Below are 27,826 nucleotides of genomic sequence, written 5' to 3'. Positions count from 1 at the left end.
TGGTCATATAGAAGAAAGAAGGGAGAAAAGCCCCTAGTTGTCTGAGGTGCCGTATTGTAGGCGTACGTGACATAGAGAAGGATGAGGTCCCAGTTGGTGTCGTTGGAGGCGACATGCATTGAAAGCATGTCGCCAGGACTTCCGTTAAAGCGCTCTGTCAATCCGTTCGTTTCCGGGTGATATGCGGTGGTACAGCGATGAATAAGGCTGCATTCAGCGAGAAGTTCTTGATTGACATGGGCGAGGAAGACGCGGCCTCGGTCGCTCAGGAGGTCGCGGGGAGCGCCGTGACGTAGAATGAAGCGTTCAAGCAGGAAGGAGGCAACGTCACGCGCCGTCGCGGCTGGTAGAGCGGCTTGTTCTGCATGCCTCGTGAGGCGGTATATAGCTACAATGACCCAGCGATTGCCAGCAACTGTGTATGGCAGAGGCCGTATAGGTCTATCCCAACCCTATCAATTGGTCGCGAAGGGCACGGCAAAGGTTGCATTGGTCCAGAAGGGTGGCAAGGATCAGGCATGCGGCGTCGACATTCCGTGCAAGAGCAAATGTATTTTGCACACATGTGTACACTTTGCACAAATGTGTACATACCGCGCCAATAAAACCTACGACGTAGTCTGGAGTAGGTAGGCACTGAGGGTCGGCGTGGAGGATCATACATCAGTGCTGAGATGCCGGGGTATTACAAGCAGCCATTTGCCGCCGTCGGAACTGTAATTTCAACAATAGACCATTCCTTTGCGGATGGCGAAGTGCGAAGCTTGGGTGCGTATCGATGGGGTTGGTGGGCGTGCAGGTGAATCAGAGATGTAATCTATCAAAGCTGAAATCCGGGAATCCTTGCGCCGCTCCAAGGCCATGTCGATAGAAGCGAGTGGAAGACGTTGGTCGTTACGATGGAGGCACTGACAATGTCGGCGTGGACAGGCGAGCGCGAAAGAGCATCGGCATCGGCGTGCTTCTTGCCTGAGCGGTAGACAACCCGGATATCGTACTCTTGGAGCCTCAGTGCCCACCGGGCTAAGCGGCCGCAGGGATCCTTGAGAGACGACAACCAGCGAAGTGCGTGGTGATCGGTAATGACATTGAAGAACCGACCGTACAGGTATGGCCCAAATTGTGTGATGGCCCAGATGATCGCTAGACTTTCTTTTTCCGTGACTGAATAGTTCGCTTCAGCTTTCGTGAGAGCGCGGCTCGCGTAAGCAACAACATATTCTTGGCAGCCAGGCTTTCGCTGGACGAGCACAGCGCCAAGACCAACACCGTTAGCATCCGTATGGATTTCCGTGGGAGCAGTTGGATCGAAATGGCGCAGTATCGGTGGTGTTGCGAGCAGGCGACGTAGCTTCGCAAAGGCATCATGGCAAGCCGGGGCCACGCGGAAAGATCGGGGTCTCCCCGAACAATCTCTGTCAGAGGTGCCGTAATTGAAGCGAAATTTAAGATAAAGGGACCGAAGTACGAGCAGAGGCCAATGAAAATGCGCAAGTCTTTGAGAAACGTTGGCCTCGGGAATTCTTTACCAGCACTGAGCTTAGTGGCATCAGGGAGAACGCCGTTGTTCAACACAACATATCTGAGAATTGTCAGCTTGCGTGCCCCAAAGTGACATTTTCTCATGTTTAGTTGAAGGCCAGCGTCACTGAGGCAGCGTAAAACCTGCTCTAAGCGATGAAGGTGAGTAGGAAAATCTGGTTTAAACACTGCTACATCATCCAAATAAAACAAGCACGTGTTTCATTTGAGGCCTCGAAGAATATTGTCTATCATCCGCTCAACAGTTGCGGGCGCGCTGCACAGTCAGAATAGCATCACACAAAATTCGTATAAGCCATCTGGTGTGATGAAAGCAGTTTTAGGCTTATCGTCTGCAGCCATAGGCACCTACCACTAACAAGAGCGTAGATCGAGGGAGGAAAATATCTCTGCACCTTGTAAGCAGTCCAGGGTGTCGTCGGTCCGCGGCAATGGATAAACATCCTTACGGGTTATTTTGTTTAGGCGACGGTAATCCACGCAAAAGCAGATCGAGTCATCCTTCTTTTTAACTAAAACAACTGGCGACGCCCATGGGCTGTCGGAAGGTTCAATGAAATCACGCTTTAGCATGTCGCTTACTTGCTGATCAATGACGCGCCGTTCTGTCGAAGTTGCACGGTATGGTCGCGGCCGTAGCGGTGAGTGAGAACCGGTGTCAATCCTGTGACATTTAGTCTTCGTTCGGCGCAGAGAAGTGTTATGGGTGACAAAAGCAGGGCGAAATATTTTGAGGAGACGGAGTAGGTCATGGCATTGCTTGGGGTTTAAGGCGTTGTCGATGACGTCGCTGAAAACGTCTTCAGGCGATGGGGTAGTTATGGGACTACAGTAGAGGGTGTTGACCTCTGACGATCCATTAGGAAGTTCCAACGTGTTTATGGTGTCGTAAGGCTGCACAGTGCCGAGAGATTCACCGCGAAGCAATGTGATCGGGAATGGGAAGTGGCTGTATGGAGGAAGTTGAGTCGCACCAGCTTGAAGGCCTAGCAGCGCTGTTCGGAGTGGTGAGAGATGGCGACGGACGAAATCAGTGGAAGGTGCGAAGAGTACGGTAGAGTCAGAGGCAACGGATCAGGATACACGTGCCAGAACGGATGCGTTGGAGGCATTTGGATGTCGTGAGTGAGGGACACCTTGGAGCAGGAAAGCGAAACGTCATCAGATATGGCATTGCCAAGCGAAGGGAAGGCGACTTCTGCACGGAAGCGATCAATGAGAGCTTGGTGACGGGAGAGAAAATCCCAACCTAAAATAATATCGTGGGAACAGTGGCGCAGAACGACGAACTCGACTGTGTATAGCACTCCTTTAATTTCAAGTCTTGCGGCGTACGCAGCCACTGGCTGGACGTTCTATGCTGTGGCCATGCGGAGTAAAGGACCGAAGATAAGCGTCGTGACTTTTCGTATTGAGCGCCATAGTTTCTCGGTACCCACAGATATGGCGGCATCTGGGGCAATGAGGGTGAGCACAGAGACACCTTTAACGTCGAAATCAATAACGTTGGGCGGAGAAAGAAGAGAATCCTTGCGGCGATGACGCAGTTCTTGCCTCGGGAACTGCGCCACTTAGTTTTCCGTGTCAGCGGTAGAGGGACGTCGACGCATCGCGGAGAACGAGCCACGACGTGGAGAAGGTCAACGGTGGTCAGAAACTGGGCGAAGGCTTGGGCGGGGAAGCGGTAAACTGCGGTCTGGAGCGTAAGGCAACGAATGGTCGTACGCGGCTGTGTGTGGGTCGTCACGTGGATGAAGTGGACGGCGGCGGCACAGGCCTGCAACGTGTCCGGGAATACCGCAGGAATAGCAGATGGGCCGATTGTCCGGTGTGCGTCAGGGATTAATTACTCGATGGACCGGAGGTCGTGGCGGCGTGGAGCTAAAAACACGTCTAGGCATCGGAAGCAGAGGCCGGAAGGTTGGTGGTCGGGGTCGTGCGACGGCGTCGGCGTAGGTCAATGGGGTGGTGAGTTGAGGCGCCCGTTCCAGAGGAAGGACCTCGAGCACTTCTCCTATAGCGTGTCGTAGGGTCGGACTAAGGGACGCACTCGACTCCGGCGGGTTGAAGATGAGGGAGAGCTGGCCAGGCAATTGTTATCGGACGAAAGCCTCGATCTGCGTGAGGTGGGTGGAATCTTGAAAAGGGGAGGTCAAGCCGGACAACGATTCCTGATGGGGAACAGGACGGCGGTTAAGGAGGCGTTGACGGTGGAGCTCGTCATAGATGTGGCGCAGTTCAATAACTTGGGCAACAGTAGAGGTGCTCTTTGAAATGAGCATCTGAAAAGCGTCCTTGTCGCTACCCTTCATTAGATTCTTGATTTTATTGCCCTCAGTCATGGATGCATCGACGCGTTTACAGAGATCGATGACATCTTCGATGTAGCTTGTAGCGGTCTCACCAGGCTGCTGAGAGCGCAACTGCAGACGCTGTTCGGCACGAAGCTTTTGAACAGCAGGGCCGCCGAAGACCTTGCTGAATTTTGTCTTGAACACCGTCCAGCTTGGGACTTCACTTTCGTGGTTCCGAAACCACAAGTGGGCAATGCCGGTGAGGTAAAAAGGGACAGTGGTCAATTTCGTGATGTCATCACATTAGTTGTTCAGAATGACGCGTTCGTATGATGAGAGCCAGTCATCAACGTCGTTGTCGTCAGTGCCGCTGAAGATGGGAGGGTCCCGCTAACGAAGTGTGCCGGGGGCATTAGGACGACTGGGGAACAGGCGGTGGTAAGCTCGAGGCGCTTTCGGTGGTTATGGTGGCAGGGAGAGTCCGGCTGCGCAATCCCAGGATTACTGGAGACCCAGCGAACCTCCACGAATTATGACAAAGAAGTCGGACCCGGCTGTGGACGACACGAAGGACGGCTACAGGAAGACGCAACAGCGTAGGCTTAGCCAGTCACACCAGGAACGGCGTCAAGCCCGAGCCCCACCTCAGTAGCGCTGGTGATCCGGCTGCGGAGTTCTGCACGGTACCCTTCTTCTTCCTTACACTATATATATATATATATATATATATATATATATATATATATATATATATATATATATATATATGTATTACTCGGTTGCCTTCGCCCAAAAAGATCACGGTCTCGTTTCGCGTGCGGCAGAAAGGATGTTGCACATCCGCTGACACGGCTTTTAAGTGGTGGCGATGGTTATAACACTTCCTGGCCTCTACTAGGACACACAAATGCACAGGAACGTGGATGGGGAAACTGCGCCGCGGTAGCTGAATTGGTCGAGCATCACACGAGTTATGCGACGGTTGTGGGATCGTCCCCGACCCGCGGCAAGTTGCTTTTTTGTCCACTTTCATATCCATTAATTTATCGTTTCCTTATTTCATTTATGAGGCACGAGTTACTTCCCTGATGTCGTCCTTCGTGTCAATGTTCGTTGGAGTCTTATGATATTACTAATAAAAATTGGGCCCCTCGGTTAACCATCCTTCCTCTATATATGAAAGTGTTGAAGATGTGAATGACAATCTTATGGGCATCATTAAGGAGTGTGCAATAGAAGTCGCTGGTCACTCCGTTAGACAGGACGCCAGTAAATTATCGCAGAAGACGAAAGATCTGATCAAGAAACGCCAATGTATGAAAGCCTCTAACCCTACAGATAGAATAGGACTGGCAGAACTTTCCAAGTTGATCAACAAGCGTAAGAGAGCTGACATAAGGAAGTATAATGTGGTTAGAATCGAACATGCTCTCAGAAACGGAGGAAGCCTAAAAGCAGTGAAAGAAACTAGGAATAGGCAGGAATCATATGTATGTTCCTCAGTTCCCCTGTTCCTCAGCAAGTCCTAGTGTTTTGGTCAGCGCTGTGTATGTCGTCTATCGCTGTCCTTGTCCTTCGCGCTGTACGTTATTTTTGATAATGAATTACTAACTAGCCCAAGCAATCACCCTACTTCACTTCATTTCTAGTACAATGGGCCCTTTCCCTTCGTCTTTCCCCTGTTCCTCAGCAAGTCCTAGTGTTTTGGTCAGCGCTGTGTGTCGTCTATAGCTGTCCTTGTCCTTCGCGCTGTACGTTATTTTTGATGGGTGTAACGTTAAGGGATAAAAAAGAGCAGATTGTGGGAGGGAACAAACGCGACTTAATGACATCTTTGTTGAAATCAACAAAAAGAAATGGGCATGGACAGGACATGTAATGAGGAGGGAAGATAACCGATGGTCATTAAGGGTTACGGACTGGATTCCAAGGGAAGGGAAGCGTAGCAGGGGGCGACAGAAAGTTAGGTGGGCGGATGAGATTAAGAAGATGGTAGGGACAACATGGCGAGAATTAGTACATGACCGGTGTAGTTGAAGCATGGGAGTGGCTTTTGCTCTGCAGTGCGCGTAAGCAGGCTGATGATTATATATATATATATATATATATATATATATATATATATATATATATATATATATATATATATATATATATATATATATATATAGTGATCATAGCATAAGAAGCGAACAGACACCACGGACAACACAGGGGAAATAACTGGACCTAATAATGGAATTGAAGATATGCCAAATTAGTAGGAATGAAAGTTGATGAGCAAACTACATATTCATCATCATTTATTAACCCTCTAGGACCCCTTAAACGGGCATTACATAAGGGGGGGAAAAGTATTGAAATAACATGTAATGGAGCGAATGCTATTCAACAATGAACCAACTACGTTACAAGTACAGATGGCGCGCGCGCGCGCGCCCACACACACACACACTCACGCACACACGCACGCACACACGCAGGCATACACGCAGGCACACACACGCAGGCACACACACACACACACACACACACACACACACACACACACAAAGGATACAGTAAAGAGCAGTGGAAAACACATGGCAAAAAAGGTAAAACACACATCCTTCCATAGAAGGATGGCATGGAGCAAGTAATTAGGAATAAGCTAACAAACTAAGCTATACATTGTAGTAAGAGATTGACATACCCAAGCGGACATTGAAATACAAGTCAAAGTATACAAAGCATAATGTAAATCACTGGCTTCTATTGGACAACGCCTGTGATGTAAGAATGGTGCGAGAAATGAAAAATGCGTAGTTCGAGTTATTTTTCTAACAAAAAGGTCAGTTAAGGACTGCCTGAATTTTTCTGGATTTCTCTCAAGAACAACTGTTTCGGGAAGGCAATTCTAGTCTTCAATGGCTGCGGGAAGAAACGATTTGTTGAATGCAAGAGTCGAACCATGAAGGCGTTGGACGCTGTTGGAGTTGAACAGGCGGCGAGAAGTTTGAGTGGGTGGCAGTAACAGTGTACCATGCAGGTTAAAAAAGTTATGATATAGCTTATGGAACAGGCTGAGACGTGAGATTCTGCGTCTTACGGCTAAAGGAGGTTGTTCAAGAGTTGATTTAATGTGGGTTACGCTGACGTGTTTTATAGCTTGATGAAATAAATGGAGCAGCATGATTTTGGACCGACTGGAGAGATAATTAAACAATCTTGGTAAGGGCTCCCAATGGGAGAGGGATATTCGAGTTTGCTCCTAACGAAGGTTTCGTAGGCTATTTTCCTAATTTCCGGGAAGGGGGGGGGGACAGACGGTGTGTTCTTTTTAAAGAACCTAGCCACTTTGAGGTATCACTTACAACATTTGAGATATGCTCCGGCCATGTCGGTTTACTGTTAGTGAGGACGTTGGACGCCTAGGTATCGGTAAGAGCTAGCATGTGATAAATCTATCGAATTAAAGGAATACTGTAAGATCAGATTAGTTTTTTTTTGCATTGGAGAACCATGCATTTGCACTTTCAGGTATTAGGCTCCATCAACGAGCGCGAGCACCACGTTTGAATTAGGTTTAGGTCGCGTTGTAGTAATGATTGATCGCTACAGTTTGAGATTTGACGATATACAAAGCAATCATCAGCAAAGAGGCGAATAGATGGCGTTATTCCAGATGGCAAGGCATTTATGAAGATAAGAAAGAGAAGCGGGCAAAGAACTGATCCCTGACGGACGCCAGACACTACTTGTGCTGCTTTTGAAAGCTTACCGCCAATGACTGTGAACTGAGATCGTGCTGTTAGCAAGCATTTGAACCATGACAACGTAAGCGGGTCAAGATTAAGACAACTGAGTTGGGCCATGAGACGACGATGAGCTACACGACCAAATGCCTTTGAAAAATCGATGTAGAGGGCGTCGGTCTGAAAAGACGAATGCAAGTTCAAGTTAACATCTGTAGCGAATTCGAATAATTGTGTCTCGCATAATAACCCGGAGCGAAAGGCGTGCAGCTTGCGGAAAAAGAAAGAATTATTATCGAGATGACTGGTGACGTGGACATATAAGACGCGTTCCATTAGTTTGCATGCAACGCATGTCAGCGATATAGGCCGATAATTTGATGGGTCAGAGTGGTTGCCCTTATTGAAAACCGGGGTTACTTTCGCAGTCTTCCAGTCGTGCGGAATTTCACTTTCTAAACGGGACTGCGCAAAAACTATCTGCAAGATGCGACTCGACACGTCCTGAGTATTTTTAAGGAACTTTGCAGGAATATTGTCAGGTCCCGGAGCACTCGAAATTTTCAATTTGTTAATGAGGCACAATATACCTTCAACTGTGATGACGACCGGCGGTATTGCACCAAAATTTGGTCTAGGCAGCGCCGGTACATCATGAACAGGTTCGGAGGTGAAAACAGACGAGAAATAGCAATTCATGACATCAGCCCGCTGATCAAGTGGAACGTCAGAGCCGCCTGGATAAACAGGCGCAATGTTATGGGATTGCATCTTTGGTTTTAAGATGCTCCAAAATATTTCAGGGTTAACACTAATGATGGAGGAAGACGAAGAAGAGCACGGAGCAGACACGTCTCTCACATCGGCTCCGTCTTTTTCGATGTTCCGCTGGCTAATTTTTCGAGGTACGACGATTTCAAGCACATCATCAGATTCGTGAAGTTGCCCAGACTCGACTGATACGAAGTTTCGAGGTGGGAACCAATTTTTGACAATTTTATTGGACTTTCTCTGTTCAACCTGTTTGGTCAGCTCTTCATTAGCTTTACGCAAAGAGTTTACCTCCCTAATCAACTCTTCTATTCTGGCATCATTGCTTTCAGTCACCGCCGGCGTAGTGGCGCCACCAACGATTCTCACCGTACCTTTGACTTTATCCGCCCAGGCGGTCCCAACTGTCGGCTTGGCACCAGGTGTTCCATCTTCTAAGCGCGCCTGCGCTCCTCCCGACTTGGAGCGGCTTGTCTCCCTCGCGGCCGATCGCGACCGGGCGCGTTCCCTTTTCACCTGCGCTCCTCCCGACTTGGAGCGGCTTCTCTCCCTCGTGGCCGATCGTGACCGGGCACGTTCCCTTCGCCGAGCTCGTACCACATAGGGTGTTTGAAATCTCTGCTTGCACGTCTTGTCTCCGGTGGGATGGTCTCCTCCACAGAACTTGCACTTGGGCGTGCAAACGTGGTCCGCTCGTGGGTTGGGGGCTCCACACCCTCTACACTGAACGCGTGGAGTACATGGGAGGACCGTGCGAGGATATGGACCGCGATTTCACCGAGGGTGAGGTACGGGCCGCCCTCCATGGTCTCTCTAGTAGATCGGCAGCCGGACCCGACGGTATTACCAATAAACTCTTAATGAATCTAGACGATGAGTCGATCACTTTCCTGACGGATCATTTCACCGAGTTGTGGAGAAAGGGAGACTATCCGGAGGAATGGAAGATAGCTAACACCATCCTCATACCAAAACCGGGCAAACCACTCCATCTGGATAACCTACGTCCAATATCGCTTACATCGTGCATAGGTAAAGCTATGGAACACGTTATTCTTAATAGACTCACTAGATACGCCGAGCAAAATGACATACTCCCATATAACATGATCGGTTTCCGGCCCGGACTATCGACTCAGGACGCCATGCTCCTGATCAAACACCAGCTCATACACGTTAGCCCGGTGCACGCGAGAGCGATTCTGGGACTAGACGTCGAAAAAGCTTTTGATCGCATAGAGCATAAGGCCATCCTCAAGGTCCTGTCCGAGCTGGGGTTGGGCGAGAGGCTATACAGTGTAGTCAAGGCGTTTCTGGGCGGTAGGCAAGCGAGCCTCACGCTAGGTGAACTAAAATCGAAGGTGATGAACCTGGGAAACAGGGGCACCCCGCAAGGGGCCGTACTTTCGCCCATGCTATTTAATCTAGCAATGACCAGAGTCGCGAGGAAACTGGAGAGTATAGAAGGTATACACTTTGCAATATACGCCGATGATATAACCATATGGAGCGCCAACGGTAACGTAGGGCAAACGGAGACCAGACTGCAGGAGAGCATACACGCCGTGGAAAGCACGCTAGGCGAGATGGGACTCAACTGTTCGGCGGCAAAGTCGGAGCTTTTGGTCCTAAAACATCGACGCAGGGGTCGAAGACCCAGGGGCTACGTCCCTGGGGAGGAACCCAAGATTATGTTACGCTGTCACGACGGATCCGCGATCAGGCAGGTGGAAAATATTAAAGTTTTAGGCTTCCACATAGCAGCGGGAGGTACCAACATGAATGCCATTCAACACATTTCAAACAAGACGGACCAAGTCATCAGATTACTAAGGAGAATAAGCAACAGACACAGAGGCCTGGGTGAGGACAGCGCTCTAAGGCTAGTGCACGCCTTGGCTCTATGTCACTTCACCTACGTGGCAGGTCTATTTAAATGGTCGCAGGCCGAGCTGAACAAGCTAAACACTCTGATCAGAAAGTTAGTGAAGGCTACCCTAGGTATACCCATCAGCACCTCGAACGTGAAGCTCATGAACCTAGGCGTGCACAATACGATAGACGAGATGGCGGAAGCGCAACAGATGGCGCAGCAGGAAAGACTGACGAAAACGCGAGCGGGCAGGCTTATACTCAAAGCGATAGGGACAGACGCAAATAGATCTATGAACCCGAAGGAATCCGAGGTAGAATTGAGCGGGCAACTTAGAGACGCGATCAGAACCACCCCCCTCCCGAGAAATATGCACCCGGAACACAACGTTAGCAGGAGAAAAGCGAGAGCGAAAGCTTTGTTGAAAGAAATTGAACAGCTAGGACAACAGGCGGCCCTTGTAGACGCTGCCTGGGTCCAAGGCAAAGAGGCCTACACCGCCGTGGTGGTCGACAGCCGGGGCGAGGTACGGGACGCCGTCACCATCTTCACTAAGGATTCCACGGTGGCGGAGCAAGCCGCGATTGCTCTAGCCATCAGGAACCGTAAATGGTCTTTCATCTATAGCGATTCCAAAGCAGCAATTAAGAGCTTTGACAAAGGCTATGTAGCTGGGACTGCGGCTAAAATTATCGACAAGGTCGAAACTATCAAAACAGAAATCCGATGGTTTCCTGCACATATGGGACAAGTGGACGAGACTCGGCCCAACTTCAACGAGGTGACGAACGACCTGGCACGAGGACTTGCTTGCCGTGCCGGTCAGAACCGAACCGACGCCCACTACCATTCCGGGGAACATAAAGATCAGTTACTAACTTACAACGACATCACTAAATATTACTACTTGGGGCGTAGGCGATTCCCTCTGCCACACGTAAAATTGAACAGGGCTCAGGCAGTGACGCTACGTTTACTGCAAACCGGGACGTACCCCACTCCGTATTTCATAAATAAAATTCACCCCGAAAGAGAAATTAGGAAAGAATGTAACGTGTGCGATGGCATCATTCACATCAGACACATGCTGGCGGGCTGTCCCGCGACTCTCGCCGACCCCGAAGAAGAATGGCTTTACTGGCACAAGTTTATAACAAGCTCTTCATATCAAGATCAGCTACGGGCTGTCCAGAGGGTCCATGATGACGCCATAAGGCTCGGCCTGGCGGTGCCGACGTGGACGCGGCCCGCCTCGGTCTGAAAATACCGGGCTTCAGGACACTAATAAAGTTTTGTGAATGAACGAATGAATGAACACTAATGATATTTTTTTAGATCCTCAAGATGAAATTTGCGTTTCGAGTGCCTCAAAAGACAGGCATATTCGCGCAGGCAATCCGAGTATTTCTTCCATTTATATGCTGAGTACCAATTCTGAGCGACGCGATACAAGCTTTTTTTCTTGCGTGATAGCCTTTTTAGCGAGTTAGAATACCAGGGCCGGCCTGCATCACCTCAAATACGAATCAGAGGGACCTGTTTTTTCAATTAAATTGTGAATTTGCTGTTTGGACAGCAACCGGTCATTGTTAACTGCTCGTGAAGAAGGAGATTAACGAAAACATTCATAGAAAGATTCGAGTGCGGAGTTAAAACAGCAGATATATACAAATATATATATATATATATATATATATATATATATATATATATATATATATATATATATATATATATATATATATATATATATATATATATATATATATATATATATATATATATATATATATACATATCATACGCAGCCAACCAAACACCAAAGACAACATAGGGGAAATAACTTGTACTTACTTGAATGAATTATACTTTCTGATTAATTTCCCCTATGTTGTCTTTGGTGTGATTGCTTGTTGGCTTATCATGATATGATTAATAAAAATCGGATTCCTCGGTTAACCCACGTTCTTCTCGCATGTATAGAGCAGTATTTCACGGATGTTTCGGGCGGGGTGCGGAATCTCTGGTATTCGCGTGTCTTCTAGAGAGCACTATGCAACTCGCGTCGTGAATAGCATACAATCGGAGTACACAAGATTTGGTGACAAGAGAAAACTGATACAACCATGGATAACATTCGCGAAATTTGCGATACATGCAGGCGCGTCCTGCACTGAGGTATAACTTTTAACATTTTTAGCCGGTGAAAAAGCGGTCACCCGAGAAAGATAAGCAAGTACAGAAGTCAATATTTAAGTAGCACTCGCTGCTTCTTTTGGCAATTCGTAGGAGAAGGACGCTTCCATCAGCACAGCTGTACCTGTAAGCCGATTTCACGTGTGTGTTGTCTCGAGCGGCTGGACTGAGGGCGTCGACCGCGACAGCCATTCACCTCTGCCACGGAGCCCTCGCCCGCGTCACCGCGGGGGATGCTGTCAGGAGTAGAGGAGGGATGTTCTGTCTGACAGCAACATCTAAACTTTGAGACGCTACAAAGCTCCGAGGAAAGCACCCCGCAAGTCGACTGTGCTTGCGCAAGCGCCCTTTGCAGCAGAGCCTTTCCGTCCAACGAACACCTTTGTTCGTTTCATGGAAATTACTGGAAGAGCCCAAGAAAGGTTTTCGCTTCAAAACAACAACGGCGTTTGTTGACTCGGTTGCGGCTGTGAAACTGTTTTGTATCATGTATGATGGCACAATCGCCACCACCCTACTCTGCTGCACTGCCTGTCTGTTGGCGCTGGCGCTACGTCATGGCGAAAAACAAATAGCTGGGTTCTGGTCACCCCTCGCGACAGTGGACGCGGCGTCATTGCAAGGCTAGCAGCACTAGCTGGTAATACTGTAAGAAACAAAATCCACAACAAAATTTTCGAATGTGGCTTCCGACAACTTTTCTCAGCTCCCATTAAATTGATCAAACTCCGACCTTTATTTTTGCGAACTATAAACTGTATAAAGAAGAAGTATACGCGTGCAGCCGTTGCCATCGCGTTTAGCGGACCCTGTGAACGCCACCAAGCGTGGCTGGGACGACACTAAAATAGAAGGATTCAGTGGCCAGGTGGCCAAATTCGGTGACACATATTGTCTGGGAAGCCAGATAGCAGCCATTATCAATCCGTCTATTCGAGCCCACAACCTGTGACCGAACTTGTCGTCCCACACACACGTATATATATATATATATATATATATATATATATATATCCACAGTGAAGTAGATGCGTGTATGAAGCGGTTTATCGACGTTTCGGCCGGGGTCCGGCCTTGATCAGAATACATTGCATGGTGTCAGTATAGTTAATATACCAGTGCCTATCAACCAAATGAAGATATGTTTACATGAAAAACGAATAAAATAGGCGAACAAAATGCAACTGAATCGTTCAAAGTACAGCTGACACGTGTATAGACCGATGGCGATTGCAAACATATCATATAATATACAAAGCATAAACTGCTTTTTTTCGGGTATGTTGGAACAATGGTTCCGGAGAAGACCGCCTTGAAGCATGTCTACTAGAAGTACCCAAAGAGAGCTCCGTCAGTGACCGTTGTAGGTGACTCCCAGACGAAGCATATTTACCAGTACTTCGATCCTGCGGTGAACGAAACGCCAGCGTTTGTGTCTCAGTGCGGGCATCAATCAGTGACGTACCAGCACTATTGGATTTCGTCCCCCAGAACATCAGAACAATCGTTCTTCATGTAGGCACCATCGACCTAGCTCGAGTATCAGCCCGAAAAGCTTTCCAAAGTTACAGTGAAGTCATCAATCACATCGCCCAGGAACGTCCTGAAGTCACCAGAATCTATGCCACTCTCATACTACCAAGGACCAGGAAACGCCGACGAGGGTACCCCAGCGCCACATTTGTTCGCTGCTTTAAACAAGAAGCGTGTTATTTCAACACTCTGCTGAAAAAATTCTGCAGTCGCTCTCGACTAGTATTTTTCGTGGACCATGGGTTCGAATGGCTGCCCCCGCACCGCGTGTTCGCAGCTGATGGTTTGCACCCGAACTTCGAAGGCGTCTCACTCATGGCCTGTCACATTTGGCAACTCTCTTACAAGCCGTCCAGTGCTATGTACCATTCTTGGTTAGACAGTGCTCCCAGCAATCCGCCTCAACACTGCACTAAGGAATCGAGCGTTGAAGGCCCATCTTGTGACCCGCCGCTATTGATAGGACAGACAACGAATGGTAATCCCTCTCAAAAGGAGTCATCACCCCACAATCGAAAGACACAGGTCCATCGCAAGAAGGCTACTTCAAAGAACCGCAAGAAGGCTGCTTCAAAAAATCGCCCAAAGAGCGCCGCAGCGATAGCTCCGTCAGCTGAACAGTCGCCTTCAGCACAGGGCGCTACAGGTTCCTCCCTGAAAGATCCCCGCTACGAGTTTCACAGAGCCCACACGAAAACCATGGATGATGCACCGGCGAATTGACTGAAGGCTGTGTCTCCGGGTAACAATATTCTTGCCTGTGTTCAAATGAATTTCTAAGGCTAAGGAAGGTTACAGAAAAAATAATTCGCAATGCTCTACATGTAGATCCGCTAAATACCTACCTAGCTGCGGCTGTTGCACCAAAGGGTCTCCGTATTGTTGTAAAACCAGCTCTGTCGGACATGTCTGAGCGCAATATAGCTAGATGGGATACCATACTAACAAATGCTTCACTACAACTCACCCGGCCGTGTCCTGTTAGATCACTATCGTTCTTCCAGTAAGAAATTCATGAACCAAGAAAGTCAAATTGCTGCGAGCTTAAACTTGTCCTCTAGCCAATCCGCCGCATTAGAGGCATTCGCAACGAAAAAACGGAATGAAATCTACGCCAAAGCCAAGAAACCGTCTCGTGACGGTGTTGTGTGCCCTTCTGGAAGCCAGGACAAGGTATTCAACTCTGCCCCTTTTCAAACCAAACCTCTAGAATTACACTCCGGCTCTTCTTCGTCATCCTCTGTTAGTAGGTTTGCCCATCAGGAGCAGAATAATATTGTTAATATTTCGGACATTCTGCTAACAGCTGAGGAGTGCAGTGTTCTACGTCGTGGTCTTAATTTTTGTCCAGCAACAGGTGGACATAATGAATTTCAACTACTGAAAGATTTGGATAATTTCGCCCGTAACTTACGCTTGCGCGAATACTTCCATGGCCGGTCCAATTCAAGCGATTCGAAACACACGTTACCCTCTGGCAAGCGCTGGGTCCCTCCTACACAGCGTGATAGATTTTTGGACATGTATATCAAAGCAGTACAACGAAATGCTCTGCAATTGTATCAAAAACAAGCACCATTCCTCCGTAATTTGTCTGCCAGCGAAATGAAAGCACATGATATCCTGCCCTCTCACCAAGACATCGTCATTAAGCCTGCTGACAAAGGTGGTGCCGTTGTCATAATGAACAAGTCCGATTACGCCGCAGAGGCCCACAGACAGCAGGCAGACGCGACGTTTTATAAACGCCTTGATGCATGACCCCACTGAGCAATATAAATCTCTGATAAAATGCGCAGTGCTAGATCTCGTCAAGAAGAAAAAGGTGCCTGATAATTCGGTTCATTCTCTAATTTCACTAAGTCATGTTGCTGGTCGTTTTTACCTTTTACCTAAAATACATAAGATAAACAACCGAGGTCGTCCCATTATTTGTGGTATAAGTACAGTAACACAAAATTTGTCCAGCTACGTAGATTCCCTGATTAGCAATATCCCAGCTACGTTGGCCTCTTACGTAAGAGACACTACCCACTTCCTGTCGGATATAATCGATCTCATCATTCCTCAAGGTTCTCTTTTGGTCACACTTGATGTAGCATCTTTGTATACTAACATTCCACATTCTGATGGCATCATGGTCGTCAATTGCTACGAATGTGTATCACCCGAGAAACTCATCGACAGCGACACATTGGCAACTTTGCTAGCCCTTATTTTAGAACCTAATAACTTCGAATTTGAAGGACAGCACTATGTGCAAGTTAGTGGGACGTCTATGGGTACGCGAATTGGCCCGAACTACGCCAATATATTTATGGGTCAGCTAGAAGATAAATTTTTGCTAACCAGGACGTGAAAACCTTTTTATTACAAACGTTACATTGACGATGTTTTTCTGATTTGGCCTCATGGGGAACAGGAACTGCTTTCTTTCATATCTGACTTTAACAACGCCCATGCATCCATATCATTTTCTCACACGTATTCTGCATCTACTATTAACTTCCTTGACGTCAGCGTTTCAGTGCTAAATGATAAACTATCTACTGCCCTATACAAAAAGCCGACAGATAGATGTGAATATTTGCACTTCGATAGCAGTCACGTTAAACATTGCAAGACTAGCATTCCTTATAGCCAAGCCTTACGCTTTAAAATAATTTGTTCTGAGCAATCAGCGTTTCAAAAGAATTGCGGTACCCTAAAAAACGCTTTGGCCAAACAAAATTAACCACCACAATTAATTGACGATGCAATAAAACCCGCAGACGTGCATGACCGAAGGACGCTCCTTTGCATTAAGAACAAACCGACTTCCTCACCCCAGAGAAATCTTGTCCTAACCCACACTGCGCCATTCTAAAGTGTTTCACATGTATTAAAGAAACACCACCATATTCTAATGCAAAGTGAACGTCTCAAAAACATATTCTCAGATCCGCTTAAAGCAGTATACCGTAAAGCTAGAAGTATTCGTGATATACTACCATCATCATCTAAGACTGACTGCCCTGATGCCATCGGATGGCATCCTTGTCGAAAACCGCGATGTATAGTATGCCCCTACATGGTCACATCACAACAAGTTACTAGCACGTCTTCAATCTTATGTTTAAAAATCAAAGGCGATTTTGACTGCGACACAAAAAACGTAATATACATGCTTGAATGTACGCTCTGCAAAAAATGGTACATCCGACAAACAGAAGGGCCTTTGCAGATTCCGCTTTAACAATCATAAATCCCACGCTAACACGTTGGCCAAGACACGTGCATCTTCTTGACCACTCATTTGATAAACAGAGATACACGTTGCTTGAATCTGGATTTTGTTCAAATTATGATAGAGAAGCCCGCGAATCCTTCCTTAGCTATAAGTTTGATACCGTCGCGTGTGGTATGAATGAATGTGTAGGAAAATTGAGTTGCCTGTCTTTGTAGCCCGTCACTTGTCCCTTCTTGTACTAGTACGTCGCTATTCCCCTTTTTCTGTGCCTGTGTTTGCCTGATAACATAGTCCATATTGACGTTTTGTTGTCACGTGGCGATTGTTTTTTACAATTCATTTCGGTGCGTTTTTATGCTTTGTATTTTAGATATGTTTGCAATCGCCATCGGTCTATACACGTGTCAGCTGTCCTTTGAACGATTCAGTTGCATTTTGTTCGCCCATTTTATTCGTTTTTCATGTAATCATATCTTCATTTGGTTGAGCGGCATATGTATATTAACTGTACTGACACCACGCAACGTATTCTGATGAAGGCCGCATCCCGGCCGAAACGTCAATAAACCGCTTCATACGCGCGTCTACTTAACTGTGAATATATATATATATATATATATATATATATATATATATATATATATATATATATATATATATATAATCTTGAGCGGCGCTACAAGGTTAACAGAACGCGAATTTAATTTCAGCAGTTTAATAATAATAATATTAATATTAATATTTGGGATTTTACGTGCCAAAACCACTTTCTGATTATGAGGCACGCCGTAGTGGAGGACTCCGGAAATTTTGACCACCTGGGGTTCTTTAACATGCACCTAAATCTAAGCACACGGGTGTTTTCGCATTTCGCCCCCATCGAAATGCGGCCGCCGTGGCCGGGATTCGATCCCGCGACCTCGTGCTCAGCAGCCCAACACCATAGCCAATGAGCAACCACGGCGGGCTTCAACAGTTTCGACCGGTGGACCAATCTTCCTCAGGTAAACCCTGATGAAGATTGGCATATATATATATATATATATATATATATATATATATATATATATATATATAGTAATATTAGTCATATCATGAGAAGCCAACAAACACTGACACCAAGGACCGCATAGGGGTATTGCTTGTGCTTAATAAATGTAATGAAGAAACGATAAATTAATGGAAATTAAAGTGGATGAAACAACTTGCCGCAGCTGCGAATCAAACCCACAGCCTTCGCATTTCGCGTGCGATGCTCTACCAATTGAGCTACCGCGGCGCTGTTTCTCCATCCACTTTAATTTCCATTAATTTATCGCTTCTTCATTACATTTATTATGCACAAGCAATTTCCCCTATGTGGTCCTTGGTGTCAGTGTTTGTTGGCTTCTCATGATATGACTATATATATAAATATATATATATATATGTACAGGGCGCTGATATAGGGCGCTGCGGCATATATTGGACGTTTCTGTAATGATATCGACAGATCCATCAGTTCTAAGTTGTCACCGAACCTTGTGTGTAATTGACTGCGCGACGCGAATTGCGTACTAATGTTTTCTGGAAGACAGGCGGTGACGAGCGATTTTTCGGAACTTTTGTATGACTCATGTATAAAAGCCGATGCGCTTGCCCCGCAAATGAGATTTCCGAAGATGCAGTCTTGGTTCGCCGCTATCGTGGTGATTTTTATATAGCCTGGTTTTCTGGGCACATTTTCGCCCAATAAGGAGTTATTTTCGCCATTATTAGTTTTGCTGTGTTCTCGACAGTCACTACGACGTGACAATGTCTTCATTGTAACTGTCATACGCCATCTAGCGAAATTTCCTTTAATCAAGCGAATAGCTTTCGAGAAACGTTCAGCACTCAGCTCACAGTGCCAATCATCGCCTAGGGTTTCCGCGCGATTTATTTTTAAAGGCAAGGGTTTTTTGCGAACCTCTATCGGCCGTTCTTGACCATTACTACTGGATGCTACCGCTGTTTCCTCACAAAGCTCAAACTTACAATGATTACTACGGTGGGATCGAGGCTCAGTGCCCCAGCACATCAGCGCCTATGATCCAACCATTGCGCCCCAGTCACACGCACAGCTGCATCGTTGTAACACTAACGACATGTTTGACGTGATTGCCTCGCGTGTCGCATTGGTGCACACGGCTGCGCGAGAGCACGTAAGCCCGTGCCGCCTAACGCCTAAACGCCGGAATGCATTGTGAAATTTAATTAACCCATTAGGGACCGGTTTCTTTTTTCTTGCTATCTTGAAATAAATCTAATATATTAACTTACCTTTGTACTAATAATTCACATGCAAAAAAGCATTACTCTTGCCTAATTAGTTTTTGCAATATAGCCCGTGACCATATGGTCACACTGGGCCCTTACGCTACAGCAAAATACGCGAAGGGAAAAACATTTATTCCAAGCCATGAAACATCACAGAAAACATGCATAACGAATAGTCGAGCACTTATTTAGTGTGACATGGTTTAGATCATGGAATACACATGCCGTCGTTATACTATGTGCATTGTGTGTGCACTGCGCTTTTGCAATTATCTCATGCACACCTCCACCTCTTGCCGTTAGGTATTGGTGCAACAAATTGGGCCACTTGGTCATACCGTATACCAGTCACAAATACCAGTATACCGTATACGTATACCAGTACACGTATACCAGTACAAATCAAACATTAATGTTTCACAAATGCTCATCGAAGGTCACATATTCAAAGAGCAATATGGAGGTGAGGATATCCGACTATTGCTCAAAGAAGTAGTGAAAAAAAAACACATTACCCTTTGGAGTGATGCATGCCGACGCTACTCGCACATCAACACTTATTCCCCGCCCTTGCGATGGGCTCCCACAAAACGACTTACACCTGCTGCCACTTGATATCCATAAAGGGAACTCTCATCTGTCTAACGGCATGTCGAAGGCGATTTTGGTGCCGTTTTGCTAATCTTAATTAAATCAAATCCACCGTGCAGACTAACGTGACCATATGGTCACGCTGGTCTTTAATGGGTTAAGCGCTTCACGAAAGCGTCGCTTTTTAAATATCTTCAATGATGTGTTTAAACCTGTATAATTATTTTTCTTATCTGGCCTCGCTGCGCAGCTCGAATGAGTTCAAGTATGAGCGCAAAGGGGAGCCAATATTTCTGGCTGCACCCAATGGTGGAAAACGCCACGCTAAATGTTCTCGCGAATTCGAAAGGACTCAGTCTGTAATGTCTGGCTTATTTTCTATTTATTTATTTCTTTATTTATTTATTTATTTATTTATTTATTTTATCATCCACCTTTACTATAGGAACAGGTCCCGGAGTTGCAACAATTGTTAGGGGGACGTCCTATTAGTAATTTTATTATTATTATTATTATTATTATTATTATTATTATTATTATTATTATTATTATTATTATTATTATTATTATTATTATTATTATTATTATCAGGTATAGAAATGTGCAAAACACAAACGAAACAGGGAGGGAGCAAGCTGACAACTGCCACCGAAAGGGGCACAACGCCTGCCTACTCTTTCGGGAGGAGGGAATGAAAAGAGAAGAGGAGAAAATAGGAAATAAAGGAATAGGAAAGAAGGTAAGAAATACAAATTTACAGAGACACGGGCAAAAGAAAGTAGGAACACGGAAAAATAGCTATAAATGGGAGGCCCAATAAGTTTTCCGCATGAAACTTAGCGAGGCTCTATGGGCCTGGTCGCGTTGAGCAACACCCCTTCTCGGAAACATGCAATCAACAAAGGTTGTGCACTTGAGTGCAATGAGTCCATATTCCTTAATTAGTTGTGCACGGCATGTGACGAATGCGGGACACTCCAATATAAGGTGTTCAAGCGTCTAACAGGAGCCAAAGGACGTACACGACAGACTGTCCATACGTCCTGGACGATTCCAACGTTCGCACACCAACACATAGCCAACTTGTAATTTCACTAATAGTGCTCTGGCACTACGGGGCAAGCCACTACTGCGAACACGGGGAGGAAACAAGCCGTTTAGAACCCGCTAGTTTGGGTGCCGCTTTAGGAGGTACCGGCGGATAAAGCCATGGGCGTTGTCAATTATACAAAGAATTTCTGTGCACTCACTCTGTTGTGAGCACAGGTTGAAGTGAGGCGATCAGCCTCCTCATTTCCAGCAATACCCACGTGCGAAGGTACACACTGGGCAGTGAGGGACACTTCACGAGAAGTAATTTTATCGGTGCACTCTATTATACAGCGGAGGATTGCGCTATTGCGTTCAGCCTCCCAAATGCAGCACCGGGAGTCTGTAAGAATGACGACCTTCGATGTACTCATTTCTTCCTGTACCTACGCAGCGCAGCATCAATCGCAGGCAGCTCCGCAGTTGTTGATGAGGATGGATAAGGTATTCGGTACACCCTTCCTACAGGTATGTCAGTCAAAGGGCACAAGAAAGCTGTTTCAGCACCTTGAGTGTCGCTGCTTACCGATGCATCCGTAAGTAATTTTAGATGGTCTCCATATATTTCAAATAAGTGCAGTTCGGCCCACTGGAATAGTGCCGAAACAAGCTGGTCATCTCAGGAATCGAAAGATGAATAGGTAAGGGGCATTTGTCGCATTCCTTCGGAGTCGTCAGTGAGGTAGTATCGTCTGAACTACCAGCAATGGCAACGAACAATGCTGCCACTTTACCCATGAAAGCGAGCGGTCGCTGAATCAGCTGGCTGATATGTGCTTGTCTAGCTGGTGCTGGGTGCAGGCGCTCGACGTCATGTAACGCTCTCAGGTCTGCTTGCAGCCTCAGCGGCAGTTGATGTGCTTCGGTGTGTAATAGAATAGACTGCGCCTGACGAAGTAAGCGAACAATGACTCGGATGGCAACACGATCACCCCGTTCCAATTTAGACATCAAACTAGGCGGCACGATCAACACTGGCAAGGCATACATCATGCCAGAAATTACAGCTGACTGATATATCTGTAGCGCTGTCATCTGGTCAGAGCCGTCTCCCCTAGCATTCAAGGCAGCCACATATCTGAGTAGGGACTTTACTCAGTGCAGCCCATATGTGACGGCAAGGTTCCATGATAGGCAATCATAGATAACTACGCCCAGATAGCGGTGTTGCTGTCCCCAATTTATCGGTGTATCTCCGAGGTGTAGCCGGCTGGTGGTTCAACGACCGCGTTATCTAGGATGACAGGCACTTGCAGCTAACTAGTGGGTGAAATCTGCAGACCAACTTCATCCATGTACTCTAATGTGACATTCAGAACTCTCTGCAGTATTCCACGAAGACTAAGACCGCGGTGCCAAGGACCGCTGATCCACAATGCGATGACATCAGCATAGATTGCTATGCCTATTGGAAAGTAACATTCTTGAAGAAATCAGCTTGGAATTCCAGGAAGTACGCTGTTGAAGAGAAGCGGCGTTAAGACGCAGCCTTGCGGGAGAACACACTTACCAGTGCGAGATTCACTTGTTTGTCCTCCAACACGCACTTTCATTTTGCGCTCCGATAGGAAATGGCCCACAATACGAAGCAAACGACCCGACATTCCCGCAGTCTTAAGTGCGAAAACAATCTCCCTATGTGGTACCAAATCAAATGCTTGCTGTATGTCTAGGAATAGTATATATGCAGAGCGCTTGTTTTCTCGAGCACATTCAAGCGATGATACGAGGTTTGCAATGCTCTCAAGGGCGGAACGATGGCGACGAAAGCCGCTCATGACACCAGGAAAGAAATTCAGTTCCTGTAATCTGCAATCTAGACAAAACAGTACCATTCGTTCCATCAGCTTGGTAACATTAGATATTAGTGTTATTGGCCGGTATTACTTGAGGTGTTTTGCAGGAGGTCAGGACTCTAAAACAGGTATCACCATAGATGATTTCCGTTTGTTGGGGATCAGACTCACTCGCCATACTCGATTATATTCGGCCAACATAAGCTGATGAAAGGCCTCATCGATGTTACATAAGGCTTGGTATATGGCAGTGTCTTCGCCTGGGGCAGTGTGGCGTTTAGAAAGGCTAAGCGCATAGCTTAGCGCCTCGAGAGTAAAGTCTGCGCAATCCGTTGCGCAAGCAGGACCATAGCAAGAGGTTATGGCAGCGTGACTTGTCAGAGAATTAGGGTCGCTGTTTGCTTTGTCTCTTGACATATCAGTTACGAAAAGGCCGGCAAATGCTTACGCGAGAACTTTTGGTGACCGGCCGGTCATTATGCACAAAGCAGCAGTTGGATTCGGGCAGATCTCTTGAGTTCAGAGAGCCTTCAGTATGCGCCGCACACTTCCGAAACCGCTTGCCGTATGCAGCGAACTACAAAGTGCCGTACAGATCTTTCGACGAAAATGTTTTGTGTGCCGCCGTATAGCTCCATCTATGCGGTTATGCACCGGCCAATCAGAACTTCGTTTAGAGCGCTGCGCGCTCCTGTAAGCGTGGCGTCAACAGGCGCGTAGCCTCAAGAGCTTAACATCAGGGCTTCGTTTTTCTATGCACCACCATCGTCGTACGGTAGCTTGTTGTAGACACTCACTCACCAGATTGAACAGCTTGTCGTGTGATGGCGCCTTTGAAATGAGCTGACGGAACTTTTCCCAATTTGTTACAGTGTAAGCGGCCGTCTGGTGGCTAGGAGCATTTTCTGTACTCAACCAAACCGGTAGGTGATTTGAGCCCCATCGGTCAGCTTCACATGACCAGGCCAGGTGCACATCTCTCGTTGATATGCCACGTCGATGGTGGATTGTTGCTTTCCTCTGCCGACTAATTTAGGTGATCTGTCATTGAAGTCGTGTAGATCATGTCTAAAAATAATGTTTATTGATCTCCACGCCACGACTGCCTTGTGGACGAGAACACAAGCGAGCATGGTGAGCATTGAAGTCTCCGCACAGCACAAATCATGGGCCGCAACGAGAGGCTAAGCAGTCCACTAATGTGGTGTCTGAAGACCACGTCGGTCGATAATGTATGCTTGCCACAGTCGTCGTTGTATCTCTGAGATTTACAGCTACAGCGCAAATAAAAATCAGCGTCACAGATGTCTCCTGTGTCAATAACTGCGAAATGTTGATCAGACCGTACGTATAACGATGCTTTTGAAGCATATCGTGGATGTGTGTCGTCCGTGTACTGGACAGTGCCGCATGCCGGTAACGTGCATCGAGTGTTGCTGTGGGCGCCTACGAAGCCTGGAAGTCTTAATTCTTTGCTCACATTGGTTTCTTGAAGACCTTTACCATCTGCCGAAGTGTTCATTGCGAGAAGCCGAAGGAGTAGGTCAACATGCCGCGGTCGTTGGCACCTGACATTCCACTGCAGCATAGTTGGACGAGGCTTTCGACAACTGTTCATAGTGTTTGTAACGGAGGCCATCGAGAACTAAAATGAGAGCTTCGATAAGTTGCTCTGCGGCTAATGTTGCTTATGTCTGGCGATGGGCAATCAGATACCGAATGATGTTGACAAGCACCTTAAAAGGTTGATAAGCTTGGCATCGTCGTTGAAACTAATGCCGACCCTAAACATGAAAAGAAAATAAACCAATACGTTTCGGCTCCCATACGGGGACCTCGTTCATAATAAAAGCAAACGAAAGCGGGATATGATCATGTACGTTTCTGAAGACACGTACATAACCATCCCTCCCTTTCGTTAGCTTTCATTGTGAACACGGCCCCCGTATATATGGCAGCCGGAATGTATTGGTTTCTTTTAATGTTTTTGGTCCCTGTTTCTTCTACCTTTGACTATAAGACGTCAGTTTTGTCAGGCAGGATCCTCTAAACAGAGTAAATTAATGGAATATTAAAGAAAAGTTGGTGCATTTCGGTGTGGGTAGGGATGTAACCGGGCCACCGGAGTGCGAGACAAGCGGATTCTTGACGCCGCGGTGGCTGGATGGTTATTGTTCATTAAAATCGTGCCTATTGCCTGCGATATTGCGCATGTCACGTCACTTCCTCTGTCACTGTCTCCCACGTACCATATGTTCTTCGGATTTTATCGATGCTGTATGTACGGCGATGCACCCGCGAGGCCAAATCATGAGTGTCTCAAATGAGTAGTGCCTAGTGCGTGCGTCACTGCACACGTCACTCGCTGCCTCCCGTGCCTCACTTCCTGTTCGGAGTTCATCGGTGCTGTGTCTAGTGGCATGCATTCCAAACCTTGTATGTCAGCGGCAGCTGTGAAACGTGGTCCGGCTTAGGAAACTTCACCGCTTCCGTGGCAGTAGAGTCACTGGTAAAAATTTCGGAGTACCGCATTCGTTTTCCCCGCGCTGCCGACGCATTCATTGGCCCAACAGTACCACGTCACTTTGGGGTGCCATATACCTTCCAAGTGCCGGGCGGGCCGGCTGAGTTAGAGCGCAGGCAGTGCAGGTTCCCTACGTTTTTGGTGTTCCTATTGTCGCGCTCGCGTTTGGCTGCAAGGAAATCATGCCTACCTGCTGCGGCTTCGGATGCATTAACCGAACTGGGTCTGGAAAGACTTTCTTCTATATTTCGATCGGGAAAAATGACCGAGAGCGTCATTCTGCGTGGTTACACAGAATCGGCCGGGAGAACTTCAAGCCTACAAAAAGCACTCGCGTGATCGAGGTATGGGTACACCTTGATTGTGCATTTCAGCACTGTTTTAGAAGGTATTTAAGCGAAGTGCACACGGTGTCATCGATGCTACGAAAATAGGAGTTCATTGCAGGGATCGTTCGCGTCTTGCACGCTTGACGCGAGTAAACGTGTACGCGTTTGTTGCTCAACACACGCGGGTATTCCGTGTTCGTGGCACGCGAAGGCAAACTTGTCGCGCGAGAATTCCGCGTCCTCACGTGCACCAGGTACTCGCGTGATTTCTCCGCGCACGTGAGCGCGCTCTTGCTTCGAGTCACTCGACCCATATGGCACTTGTTTTTCGCAGATCGTGACGATCGCAGTCAATATAAACATGGTCAATACGAGGCCCATGATACTTCCTTTTTTCCACTTATCCTTTGCTCATTTATACATACGCATGTCGAGCTTGAAACCAATGGCCAGCTGATATTCACAACACATGCTTCAAATTTTGAGCTTCTGAACCGGGCACATGCAATGAACTGAAGTCAGCAGGCATAATATGTTTAATGTTGAAATGCTACTGTGCGTACCCCAATAATGTTGTGCTTGATGCATAACAAGAAATACAAACAACAGAACACCCAGTAGTTTTCGTTTCACTCTGTCACTATGCATGTTACATAAACTGCTCTAAAAGCACAAGAATCTTATATATTGCCTACGTAACTTAGAAAAAAAAGTGATCCGTCACCAGCGGGCGTTCAGGTCTTTTTTTACACGGGCAGGAAATCTTGGCAGTCTCAGAAAATATGTCATAAATAGGTTGAGAATTGTAGCCGCTCATGAACGCACTAGACAGCCGCGTTCATAAATCGCAAGGTAGCAAACTCTTGCTCGTTATCAGTGTACACAAGTATATATACGTTGCTGTAATCACGCAAATAGCTCATATTTGCCTTGCACAAGATTTAGTGCACAAAATAGTCAACGAAGTTGCTTTTTATGCCTGCTGTGTACAGATCGTCTTACGATCACGGCCAAACACCGGTGCGCACAAGGCAGTCGCAGTGTGGCGTGCGTATACGGCAGACGAAGTCACCCGGCAGAATCGAGACCGGGCGGTATCCGTTTACAAACTAAATTAAATGTATCCGATTTAGCTAGTGAAATTATACAATGAACGTGCGTGCCTGTGACACTGGCAGGTGTTAGTTTCGTCCTGCTTGGAAACATTCAATAGAAGCCGACGGCGGTCCACGATGTTCATGCCCAAAAGCACAAGCTTGCCTCATTCCGGCTAGAAGTGACGAAATGTTTCCTTCGTAGCTCGCTACGCGGAAGGGGCAAAAACGCGTGAATAAGCTCCCGATAGCAGCGCTAAGCTGCTGCCCACAATCGTAGCACAGTTCCAGACGTAAACACCATCGGCGTGCAAAACAACCACCGGCTGCATTACTTCGCACAAGATAACATTTTATTTTCGTTCTTAGCAACCATTATCTCAGAGCACAAAGTATTTGTACTTCAATAAAGACTCAAACCGATGTATAACCACGGTTGCCTTCCCGCGACGCAGTCGGCTTGGAAGGTACATGGCGTTGGCCGCTCAGTGTTGCCAGTCAAATCCCGACCTTTGCGGTACTCTGAAATTTTTTCCAATGACTCTTCGTGGCAGAGGTAATTGGCGCCATTCATCGGGAGGGCGGGAAAGCAACTACGCTTCCCTTGTACGGCTGCGGCGCGCGCCGATCTAGGAGGCTGTGCCCTTTCGCACCTCCTCTCAACTCCTCTTCCCTTGCCCTCACTCACAACCCCATCAACTTCGGCTCTCTCTACGCGCGCCCGCTGGCCCGGTGCCATCTTAGCCCGCTGCATGACGTTTCATGTTTCGTTATCTGCTGTTATCGGGAAGCGTGCGCTGCTGTGCGTTGACCGGCGTGGGTAGATTCGTCAGTTTCGTGCTCCTCGGTAGCTGTCTGCTTGTGCTCCATGATGTTTCACCCGTTTCCCGAGTCGTACTGCTCCTGCATCATGCAGTGGTCCACGAATACCTC

The 27,826-nt window shown here is 47.1% G+C and overlaps 1 protein-coding gene across 1 annotated transcript in view; it reads left to right on the top strand.

Moving 5' to 3' along the window:
- Window positions 1-1,677: 1,677 nt before the first annotated feature.
- LOC142570651 (uncharacterized) overlaps window positions 1,678-27,826 on the top strand; it is a 51,909-nt gene continuing 25,760 nt past the window's right edge. Inside the window, exon 1 of the mRNA XM_075679011.1 lies at window positions 1,678-1,683. Within this exon, the coding sequence (XP_075535126.1) occupies window positions 1,678-1,683 (6 nt within the window). The remainder of the gene's footprint in view (window positions 1,684-27,826) is intronic.

Source organism: Dermacentor variabilis, chromosome 2, assembly GCF_050947875.1.
Source record: "Dermacentor variabilis isolate Ectoservices chromosome 2, ASM5094787v1, whole genome shotgun sequence".
Taxonomy (NCBI): Eukaryota; Metazoa; Arthropoda; class Arachnida; order Ixodida; family Ixodidae; genus Dermacentor; species Dermacentor variabilis.
This window is presented reverse-complemented; position numbering and strand designations above follow the sequence as displayed.